The 11,766-nt window shown below is 59.3% G+C and overlaps 1 protein-coding gene across 1 annotated transcript; it reads left to right on the forward strand.

Annotated features, from left to right (window-relative positions):
* Positions 1 to 1,602: 1,602 nt before the first annotated feature.
* On the forward strand, positions 1,603 to 11,003 carry COL26b_000589 (uncharacterized protein; the record flags this gene model as incomplete). The annotated part of the gene is made up of 2 exons (XM_053173555.1): positions 1,603 to 1,729; positions 1,804 to 11,003. The coding sequence occupies 2 exons, from the start codon at positions 1,603 to 1,605 to the stop codon at positions 11,001 to 11,003; spliced, it is 9,327 nt and encodes a 3,108-aa protein (XP_053042603.1).
* Between the last annotated feature and the right edge of the window lie 763 nt (positions 11,004 to 11,766).

The raw sequence follows: 11,766 nt of genomic DNA on the forward strand, positions 1-11,766 counted from the left end.
AACAACGGATGACAGACCACTTGGGTTGAGGGTGTCCTCCGTTGTGTGATTCCAGGAACCACTCTTCCGTCGGCAATCTTTTCCTTCTGTCCTGGCAGGCACCATGTATCTAGCCAACAGCAAGGATCCGCCCTGGCTCCAGTGGGCCGGCCCATCGTGTTCCCTGTCTCCTATTGCCCGATACGCTCGAGTGCGCTGGGCCAGACGTTGACGACCAGCGCAGCACAGCAATTATTAGCTCATGACTGCTAAGCAAACGGTTACTCGACGCTTCACCGGCTGCCGTTTCTCAGGTTTTTCAGACAGGCACACGGGATAGAGGAATAAATGGGGCCCTCTATGCCTCTTTGGGCCGACCATTTCACGTCTGAAAAGTCTTCCCTGAAGGACAACGGTTCAACACGGTTGTCTGGACTGTCTCTCAACCGTGGCATTTGTCTCAAATCTTGATGCTTGCCTTCTTAGTCTCAGACACGGCCCATAGTACTGGACCGAACTTGTCTCAGTTTCCTCTCGAACTTGAGAATATCTAGTTAGGATTGGGCTCATGGGGTTGATGCAAGTGTTCTACCCTACAGAGCTTTGGTTTTGTTACGCGGAAGAGCAAAAAGAAGACAATTCACGACAAAAGGGGTTAAGACCACATAATTTAAAGTACATATCCCGGAAGAAATCAGCGGCATTCATGCCCGCCATCGTCGAGCCGCCTCGCTATGCCGGTTGGCCGCTTCATCCCAATTGCATCGTCGTTGGGCAGCCATTATCCCTCCTTCACCTCGGCTCCTGGTCCGTCCGATGTTCACCTCCCTCATGTCTCTCCTGTCTCTCATCACATCATCTATCCCTCCAACTGTCAAGCCCCCCGAATTCCCAAAAGCCTCAAACCCCAGTCCAAACCAACCCAATTGCGACGTGGCGCCAGTCTCCTCCCGCCTCACTTGAGCCAATGGCTCTGGAGCACGACAGTTGATCACTTGGACTCAGAGATTGCCCAAATCTGTCCCCATTCGTGGGGACGACGTGGGGTACGCCTGCGTCAGGGACCCCTTACTCCCGCGCCCTGTACCCTGTCTCCAGCCAGTGATGCTTGCGATGTTTGGCACTGCTAGGAAAGCTCCCCCCTGCTTGTCGAGAACCTACTTTTTCTACCACGTCTTGGCCCAGTTGTGCGCTCCTGGGTGTGCCTTGGACAGTTCGCATCTCGTCATTCATGGTCCTTATTTCCCCCTACCCTATCCATTGTCAAGCCGAGACAACAAACCTGCCACTTCCTGGTCACCAAATATCATCAATCCATCTGTTGTCTGTTTACACTGCTACATTCGTCTCATAGGCGACGAGATACAAAGCTGTGCTTCCTTTTGAGTTTCGCGATACCCGCCCAAGAGACTCGATTCCTCTCAATTCTGGTTTGGGCACCACACACTGCAACAAGACAATCGAGAACCCAACGTGAGCAAAGACAACACCCAATCTCACTCTCACCAAAAAGATCCAATCATCCAGGTACGCCACAGACAACATCAGACCATCACCCCCGGATCTGCATTGACTGTGTATCAGATTAGGCAAGGGCACCCATAATCACCAGTCCCGGACAGCATGAATTCGAATGAAGATCCGGTCGACTACTGCCCGTACCGGGCAAACGTTGGCTGGGGCCAAGTCCAGACACAGGACTTCTCCAAGGTCAACTACTTTCAAGCCTCGGATGACGAGCTACGGAATGGTAAGAAAGCTACGTACCGCGCATGCTTTAATTGATATCGCATTGTCCAATTCTGACCTTATTGATTTCCAAAGACGACGACGTATTCGCCAACGGTCAGGTGTACCCCGCGCAGCCACAAGCTTCGTCAAGTAGCAAGAAGAAGAAGAAGAGCAAAAAAGACAAGAAGGCCGCCGCGGCACCACCAGCCCCGGCCATCTACGACGAAGCACCAACACCTCCCGAGTACGCCGCACCAGAAACACCACAAGAAACCGTCTTCGCCGATGAAGAGTGGGCGCCAATAACCAAGGCAAAGAAGAAGAAGAAGAAGAAGGGCCAGAAGGAGGAAGTTGCACCGCCTCCTCCCCCTCCACCGCCTGTAGAACCGGAGCCGACACCTGAACCCGAAGAGGAACCGGAACCTCAGCGCGAGCCAACAATCCCGGAGGAGCCAGAGCAAGAGCCAGAGCCTAAGCAAGAACCAGAGCCTACACCTGAGCCTGAGCCTGAGCCCGAGCCCGAAGTCGTTGCAGAGCCGCCGCCCTCGCCACCTTCCAAAAAGTCCAAAGAGTCCGCCAAGGAGGTACCCAAAGAAACACCAAAGGAATCCTCTAAGAAGAGCAAGAAAGACAAGAAGAAGGACAAAAAGAAGAAGAAGGGCGCCAAGGAGGCTGAACCGGAGCCGGTTGAGAGTCCCAAGTCCGTTCCCGCGGAAGACGCCAAGCCGCCCAAGATGGACGAGCCAGAGGTCCCTGCTGCCGACCGTAGTCTTGGGGAGTCCAAGGACGACGCCGACAAGGGTGACTCGAGCGCCATCCCAGCAGCTGCAGCCGCAGCCGCGATTGCGACCGCTGGAGTAGCGGCTGTCGTTGCGACAGATGCGGCATCTTCAGATGCACCGGATGCGCCCACCAGCGAGGAGAAGCAGGAGGACAACGATGCGGAACCCTCAGACACGCCTGCTCCTGCTCCTGAGCAGGAGGAGGCTGCGGCTGAAGCGGAAGCCCCTGCAGATGTCTCCGCTGTTGTTGAGAATGCAGAAGAAGAAGCTCCCGCAGACACTCCAGATGCTCCTACAGAGCCTTCAGACGCGCCTGCTAGCGACGAGAAGGTAGAGAGCAACACGGATGCTCCTGTCGACGATACCAAGCAGGATGATGAGAATGCAGCTCCCATGGACGCTCCCGAAGCCCCTGCAGATGCACCAGACGCTCCCGCAGATGCACCGGACGCTCCCGTGGAAGAGGAGAAGGTTGAGAGCACGCCTGAAGCACCCGCCGACGATGAGAAGCAGGGTGAAGAAGCTGCTTCTGCAGATGCTCCAGAAGTCTCAGAAGCCCCTGTGGCCGACGAGACGTTGGAGGAGGAAAAGGCAGCACCTTCAGATCCTGTAGATGCTCCTGTGGAGGAGGAGAAGCAGGAAGCTGAGGATGCGGCTCCTTCCGACACCCCTGATGCTCCCGCGGACGCGCCAGATGCGACAGACGTTCCCGTCGCTGACGAGAAGGTCGAGGCTGCAGATGCTGCTCCCGCAGACAGTGCTGAAGCCACCGCCCCGGAAGACGAGGCCAAGGCTGCGGAAGAAGCCACTGCAGACAGCGCTGAACCTGCTGTGCCTGAGGAGAAGGCCGAAAACGTCGACGAGTCACCAGCAGATCCCACACTGGAGGCTACGCCTGATGCTCCAGATGAAAGTACACCGCCGACGGAACGGCCCGCCGCTGAAGAGTCTGAGGATCTCCCAGCTGCGGATGCCACCGCCAGCGTTCCCGAGGAGGAATCAGGTGACAAGGCCGAGGGCGATGCGGCGGCCGAGGCTGCTCCTCCACCTGAGGACTCTGCGCCAGCTGATCCTGCTCTTCCGGTCGAAGATGCTACGCCGGTTGAAGATGCTGCGCCGGTTGAAGATGCTGCGCCGGTTGAGGCTGCTGATGAAGCTGCTGCCACTGAGCCAGCGGAAACTCAAGATGCCCCGGCCATTGACACCACCGATGATGTAACGACTGCCGACGATGCGCCCATCAAACCGGAGGAAGCAAGCGACAAGCCTGCCGAGGATGCTCCTGCCCCCGAAGAAGCCAAGAGCGAAGAAATCGAACCACCTGTTGCTGAGGCTGTCGAAAAATCAGCGGCTGCCGATACAACGTCCAGCGATCCCGCAGAGGGAGGAAAAACGCCTGAAGAGACTGTTGCCACCGAAGAGACCGTCGCCCCTGAGGACCAAGAGAAGCCAGAAGCCGCGGCGGCAGAGGTTGCGGAACCCGAAGCGTCCGCCGCCCCTGAAGATGAGGCCTCCGCCCAGCCTGAAGAGTCGGCTTCTCCAGACCAGCAAGGTGACGAGGGCGCCGCGCCTGCGGAGGAAGACAAGGCAGATGCCGCAGACGAGACCGCTGCTCAACCCGACCCTGACACCACATCCGCAACTGTCGAAGAAGAAGCCAAGGACCCGCCCAGCGACACACCTCCGGCGGAACCCGTCAGCGAGACTACACCTGATGATGCGGCCGTGCCAGTCGAGGCTGCCAGCGAAGAACCAGCTGAGGCTGCTAGCGAGCAGCCACCCGAACCTCCCAGTGACGAAGCGGCACCGGCTGAGACTGCCACCGAGCCAGTAGCCGAGGACCCAGCGGAAAAGCCCAGCGATGCTCCTCAAGAGGAATCCGTCGTTGAAGCTCCTAGCGAACAGCCTGCGAAACCTTCCGGCGAACAGCCAACTGAGGTTGCAAGCGAGGAGCCAGTCGCGGCTACCGCTGAGGAGCCGGCTGAAACTTCCGCCGAGCAACCTACCGAGGTTCCAACTGACGCCGCTCCGGAGGATGGTTCGGATGAAAAGCCAGCCGAAGACACGGCTGAGACGCAAGTCTTATCAGCTGACCCGGCCGCTGAAGAGCCCGCTCCAGTCGAGGAGTCTACCAAGGAGCCTGTCGAAGAGCCAGTCGAGGCACCAGTCGAGGCACCAGTCGAGACACCGGCTGAAGCACCAGTTGAGGCTCCAGCAAAGGCGCCGGCAGAAGCGCCGGCAGAAGCACCGGCTGAGACAGTCGAGGCGGCCACCGAGGAGCCCGCCGAGGAGCCCACCGATAAGACCGCCGAGGATGCCAGCATCACCCCGGAAGAAGTACCGGCCGCCGAGATCCAGCCTGAAGACGCAGCCCCAATTGAGACTCCTGATCAGCCACCAACTGAGGAAGCCTCTCCTGGAGAGGAAATCGAGGACAAAGCTGCCGACGCTCCCCACGAGGCCAAGCCAGAAGAGGATCCGGTCTCAACGTCCCCTGACGATGAAGCACCACAAGACGCACCCGTGTCAACTGAAGGTATGGACCAGTACGAACTGATTAGCGACGGCAAAGACTTTACCTTTTCGGAAGCAAATCTAAACATAGAGACCAAGGATGCTAAGACAGCAACAGAGCCAGTCACGGAAACCGAGGAAGCTGCCACGGAGGAGACCCCTGCCGATGTTCCCGCCGACACACCAGTGGAGCCCACTCCGGTTGCGGACGCGGACCCTGCGGCCGAACCGGAACCAACTCCGGAAGCCGAGACCGCAGCCGATGCGCCCGCAGAGCCTGCCGAACCGGCCGAAACTCAGACTCCGGATGATGCCAAAGCCGAGGAAACAGCCGAGCCCGAACCCACTGCTCAGGAGGACGACGTTCCAGAGCCTGCCGTCGAGCAAAGTAGCGAGGAAGCCCCTGCCGCCGTGCCGGAGCCCGCCCCCGAGAGCACCGAAGCGGAGACCACTGAGGCCGCGCCCGCGTCGGACAGCCAAGAGGAAGTGGCTGAGGCCACCGCTGAAGCAGACTCTACGCCGGAAGAAAGTAAGGCTGAAGCGACCGAGACCGAGGCCGCTCCACAGCCCGAGGCTTCCGACCCTGCTCCAGAAGTCGTCGATGCGTCGGCGGAAGAGACCAAGGACGAGGGTGACGATGCTCCAAAGCCCACCGATGAGCCAGCTGCTGAACCGGCCACTGACGAACCTGCCACTGCTGAACCTGCCACTATTGAAGAGGCTCCTGTCGTTGACGAGAGCCCCGCCGCGGAGGCTGCGGCTGTTGACGGCGGCGAGGCCCCAGCTGCAGAGGAAGCACCCACGACAGCACCTCCTGCAGAAGAAGCTGTCAGTACTGAGCAGGCTCAAGAGAGCCCTGCCGACACCCAGCCCGCTGAGGAAAGCGTTGAGGACCAGCCTGCAACTGCCGAAGACAAGCAAGAAGATGCAGTGCCAGCCCCCAACACGGCCGAAGAGGTAGCTCAGCCCGATGCACCTGCTCCCGAGACTGAAGAAACCCCTGCGGGCGAGGAACAAGGCAATGACAGCCCCGCCGATGGCGACGCAGCCCAACCAAGCAATGTCGAAGAGGAACAACCCGCTGCAATCGATCCACCCGCAGCAGAGGAGACCGCGGAAGACAAGCCTGTTGTTGAAGCTGCCCCAGAGGAAGACGCTCAGCCTGAAGAAGCCGCCGCTCCAGCGGAAGAGACTCAAAACGAGAGCGAAGACGCTCCCGCCCCTGCTCCTTCAGACGAACAACCGGAAGCTTCTGCCGAAGAACCCAAGGAAGTCTCTGCTGAAGGCGAGGCCGCTCCTGAAACTCAGGAAAGCCCCGTCGGTGATGAGGTCGAAAAGGCGGTTGTCCAAGAGCAAGATACCCAGCCAGACTCTTCTGCAGACACAGCCGAGGCACCAGCTGAGGCACCACAAACCGACGAGGCAAAGGAACCCGAGAGTGATCCTGCAGCTGAGCCTGTTGAAGCCAGCGAACCGGAACAGCCCGTTGAAGCTAGCGGACCCGAGGAACCGGCGGCCGAAGCCGGCGAGGCCAGTGAAACTGCGCCCGAGCCTGCCGAGCCCGTCGAATCTGAGCAACCTGCGGCAGAGACGGCTGAGACGGCTGAAGCTGAGCAGCCTGCCCCGGAGCCCGTCGAGGCCACCGAGGCAGAGCAAGCTGCGCCTGAACCTCAAGAACAACCGGCTGAGTCCAGAGAGCCCGCTACGCAGCCCGAGGCCGACCCGGTCGAGCCGAGTGAGGCTGTGGCAAGCCCTCCTGAGGGCGAGGAAGCTTCTGCGGAACCTGTCGCGGCCGAAGCCCCCGCTGAGCCGGTCGTTGCCGACGAAGCTCCAGCCGAACCTGCTGTGGAGGAACCTGCTTCTGAGCCAGCTGCTGAACCTGCTGCTGAGTCTTCTACGGCCGAAGAGCCTCCTGCGGCCGAGCCTGCTGCAGAGGAGCCCGCCGCTGAGCCTGTCGCGGCTGAGGAAAAGCCCGCGGAGCCAGCTCCTGCCGAAGAACCCCAAGCCGAGCCAGTCGCAGACGAACCTTCTGCTGAGCCTGCTGCGGAGCCTGCCGCGTCTGAGGATGCCCCTGCTGAGCAAGTCACCGACGAACCTGCTGCTGAGCCTGCCGCCGAGCCTGCTGCAGCTGAAGGAACTCCAGCTGAACCAGCTCCAGCTGAACCAGCTCCAGAGGAGAACGCTGCAGCGGAAGAAACTCTGGCTGAACCGGTTACAGAAGATGCTACTGCCGAGCCTGCTTCTGTTGCTGCAGTTGAAGAAGCGCCAGCTGCTGAGCCAGCAGCCGCAGAAGAAACTCCTGCAGAACCAGTTACAGAGGAACCAGCTGTTGAGTCTGCGGCGCCCGATGAAGCCGCCGCTGAGCCAGCCGCCACTGAGGAACCATCCGCAGAACCAGTTGCCGCTGATGAGACACCTGCTGCTGAGCCTGAAGCTGAGGAGTCGCCAGCTGATCCTCCTGCGGCCGAAGAGCCTGCAGCTGCTGAGCCTGAGGCGGAAGCACCCCAAGCTGAACCAGTCGCATCTGAGGAGGCACCTGCCGAGCCGGCTGCGAGCGAAGAACCTCCTGCTGACCCTCCAACTGTCGAAGAAGCCCCAGTCGCGGAAGAGGCTCCCGCCGCTGAGGAAGCTCCCGCTGCTGTGGAGGCACCCGCTACTGAGGAGGCTCCTGCCCCTGAAGAAGCCCCGGCCCCAGAAGAAGCTCCCGTTGCCGAGAAAGCGGCTGATGATGAAGTCCCGGCTGCTGAAGAAGCCCCCGTCGCGGAAGAAGCCCCCGTTGCGGAAGAGGCTCCTGCTGCTGAAGAAGCCCCGGCTGAACCTTCTACGGTCGACGAACCTGCTGCTGAGGCTGTTGCTGCTGAAGAACCCGCTGCTGAAGAGCCCGTTGCTGAGGAACCAGCTGTTGAAGAGGCTCCCGCTGAGCCTGCTGCTGAAGAAGCCGCCGCCAAACCTGCTCCGGCTGAGGAACCTGCCCCGGCTGAGGAACCTGCTCCGGCTGAGGAACCTGCTGCTGAACAAATTCCTGTTCCTGAGGAAGCTCCTGTTACTGAGGAACCGGCTGCTGAAGAAGCTCCTGCTGACCCTGCTCCAGCTGAGCCTGAAGCGGAACCCGCGACAGAGGATAGTCATGCAGCCGAGATTGCCGCAGGAATTGCGGTTGCCGCTGCTGGAGCGACTGCTGCGGCTGTTGTGGCTGACAAGACTGCGCCAGAAGGAGAGAAGACACGAGGTTTGGATGTTGAGGAGAGCAAGGACTCAGTGCCGCCGATTCCTAGTGAAGAGAAACCAGGTGAGAATACCCCTCCTTCCCCCGATTCCCCCGATGGAGATGCACGGGAAGGACCGGATGGAGAGAATCCCGAGGGCGCCGCCGAGGATGTCCCGGAAGATGCCCCGCACACCGAGGAAGACGATGCCGCACCGGAGCCCTCTGGAGAGGAGACCGAAGTCCCAGCTGGAGAGGCCGCCGACCCGGATGCCCCCGAGGCGCAAGCACAAGAGAGCGATGGCGCGCCGCCAGCCGAAGAAGAGGTTTCACCGCAAGAGGACTTGACGACGACCGCTGAAGAGCCTGGGCCAGAGCCAAGCCCACCTGAAGATGAGGACGCCGCCCCTGTCGAACAGACCGAGCCCGAACCCGCGCACGAGCAAGCCGAGCCGCAAGAGCCTGCACAGGTCGAACAAGAGCCCGAGAACGTCGAACAAGAACCTGAACAAGCTGAGCCACAAGAGCCTGAGCCTGTTGAGCCACAAGAGCCTGAGCCTGCCGAGCCACAAGAGCTTGCCGAGCCCGTTGAGCCTGTTGAGACTGAACCGCAAGAACCTGAGCCAGAACCTGAGCAAGCCCAGCCACAAGAGCCCGAGAACGTCGAACAAGCAGCTGAAGAAGTCGAGCCGCAAGAACCTGAGCAAGCCGAGTCACAAGAGCCTGAGCCTGCTGAGCCTGCTGAGCCCGAGCCAGAACCTGAGCAAGAGGCCGAAGAAGTCGAACAAGAACCAGAAGCAGTCGAGGTACAAGAGCCTGAGCCCGTTGAACCGCAAGAGGATCAGGCACCTGTCGAACAAGAAAGTTCCCCAGCAGAAGCCAATCCTGTCGAAGATACACCAGAAGAATCGACAAAGGACGCTCCAGACGCCGACGATACAGATGCTGTCATCACAGGAGTTGCAGCCGTTGGTGTTGCCGGCGTCGCAGGCCTGGTGGCCATAGATCAACTTGGCAAGGACTCCGACGAAACCATTTCACGACGCGGTTCTTCAGACAAGCTCACACAGACTCTTGATGGCAACATTCCAATGTCAGGGTCCGCTACTCTTACGGGACCCAAGCCAGAAGACGTCGACGTTGATGCCAACTTCAGCCCGGTGGAGAAGGAAGGTTTCTCAGATCAAGGCACGCAAACAGACAGCAGCTCTGTCTTCGGCTTCAGGCCCTCGACTCCAGCTGTGATCCTGCCTGATCTTTGCGATCCTTCATCACCAGCCTCCAGGGCGAGGGCAAAGGCACTCAGGCGGCAACGCAAGCTCTCGGTTGCTCGGGCCGAAGAACTTGTTGCAGCGGCCGTGATTATCTATGCTACGGCCCAGACTCTCAGCCCTCCGAACAGTCCCTCCTCCCAGGACAGCACACAGCTCATCAAGGCTATGCCCAGCTTGGATCAACAGTTGAAGATGAAGCCAAAGAAGGCTCGAGCATTTTTCTCGCGGGTCCTACCAAGCCTTCTTTCCAGACGCAGGAGTACTACCACTAAGGGAGCGGATACAGTCAATGAGTTTGGTGCTAACCAGTTTATAGAAAGAAAAGAGGAGCGCGACAAGCACCGCCGACACCGCCGTTCTTCCCACTCTTCCCACCATCCATCTTCATACTCCAGTCGCCGGGCTGAGGAAGAAGGCCGCGACAGCAGTCGTCGTCATTCGTCTCACTCCCACCAATCTTCTCACCGCCGTCACCGCACCGACAGCGACCGATCATCTTACCGATCTCGCGACACGGCTCCAAGCACGCCCCCGAGAACGCCCAAGCGACAAGACAGCGGCTTCTCGGAAAGCCCACAGACACAGACCACCACCCGCCGCCGCCGACACAGCGAGCGAAGCGAAGGTCGCAGTGAGCATACGGAGAGAAGCGAGAGACGTTCTGAGCGCACTCCTGAGGAGCAAGCAGCTCATGATAGAAGAAAGGAAGAGCGAAGACTTGCAAGAGACAAGGAACGCGCGCGCGAGCGGGAAGCCGAGCTCGAGCGGGAGAGGGAGCAAGAGCGAAGAGATAGAGAGAGAGACAGAGAACGAAGAAGGGAGAGGGAACGGCAGCGCGAGCGTGAGCTGGAGAGGGAGCAAGAGGAGAAGGAGAGAGAGCGCCGTCGCAGCACCAAGGGAAAGGAGCCAGAGATCCTCGACAGGTCACAGGAACCCATGGACCGCAGCCACCGCCGTTCTTCTCGTCGTCACAGTACCTCGGAGCACAACCGCCCCGAGCGCGTTATCCCGGAGCGCACCTCCAGCAAGCGAGAACGCAAAGATGTGCGAGAACCCTCGTCGGACAGGACAGGGCCAAGACGATTCTTCAGCGTCAGAAACCGAGAAGGTACGGCTTCATCGGCAGCAGCCCCCCCTCAGGATCCCCCCCTTGCCAAGGACGACATGCCAATGGATGACGACGCAGGACACCAAGACGCAGCGGCTACTCGCGACATTCCTAATCGGACAGACACCACGCGTTCCAGGCACCGTCACCGCCGCCATTCTGAAGACGGCAGCGGCAGGGCTAAGCTCCAGAAAGTGCGTGACCAGGTCGCCGAGGAGGCCAGGCGAGTGGCAGAGGAGAAGCCCCGCTCGAAGCATTCTTCTCATCACTCCCATGCCAGTCCGGACGATTCTCGTCGCAGAGCTCGCGAGGAGGGCAGGAAGAAGACGAGAGATGTTGAGAAGGAGAGGGAGCGGGAGAAGGAGAAGTCTGGCGGCATCAAGGGCATGTTCAAGAAACTGTTCAACTGATGATTTGTGTGTGTAATGATGTTACGACTACGATTTGTACGCGGACTGGATCGATGCTTTTTTCCCACGGAACGACAAGACTGCACGGATTTGATGGACTGGTTTAGAGGCGTTGGGTTTGAATTGGAGACGTTGAGGATTTCATGGTTCTGGATTATGAATCATTTCTAATGATTTAATCGCTTCATGATTAATGTGTTTATGAATCAATACATGTCTGACGAGTTTCGAACATTGAACTCTCTTGCCCCTTTTCCCACCACACTTGCATTATCGTCACTGTGATATTCAAACCCATGACCGGAGGTTACACGTACGACGATGTCGAAGCGGGATCCGGATGTTACGGTCTACACCTCGTATCGCTACGACGTCCTCGGCCATTCTTTAACATGACTCTTTCTCGCAGGCAATAATTCAGCTCCTAGCGCCTGCAGTGGAACACACACACACACACGCACACAGGTCTGTTATCGTGGTCTTGGTCTAGCCTGCCGCGTCATGCAGCGGGCAGCACCGTCCTGAACCGCAGCTGCCGCGGGTGAATCCAGACTCTCTACGCGCGCGCACAGGCGAGGACCTCACTTTTCACAAGTTCACTCATCAACACCACCACCGTGACATAGACCGATGTCCAGGTCAATTTCTGGTCTAAGCCATCCACGTCCACTGATTCATGCTTAATCCGGCGCGTTCCATCCGGATGCTCCCGCAAACTCAAAGATTGTATGCTGTGTCCTCCTGACCCCGAGCGACCCGCAGC

Source organism: Colletotrichum chrysophilum (genome assembly GCF_026319265.1).
Source record: "Colletotrichum chrysophilum strain AFK26 chromosome Unknown scaffold_2, whole genome shotgun sequence".
Classification (NCBI taxonomy): Eukaryota; Fungi; Ascomycota; class Sordariomycetes; order Glomerellales; family Glomerellaceae; genus Colletotrichum; species Colletotrichum chrysophilum.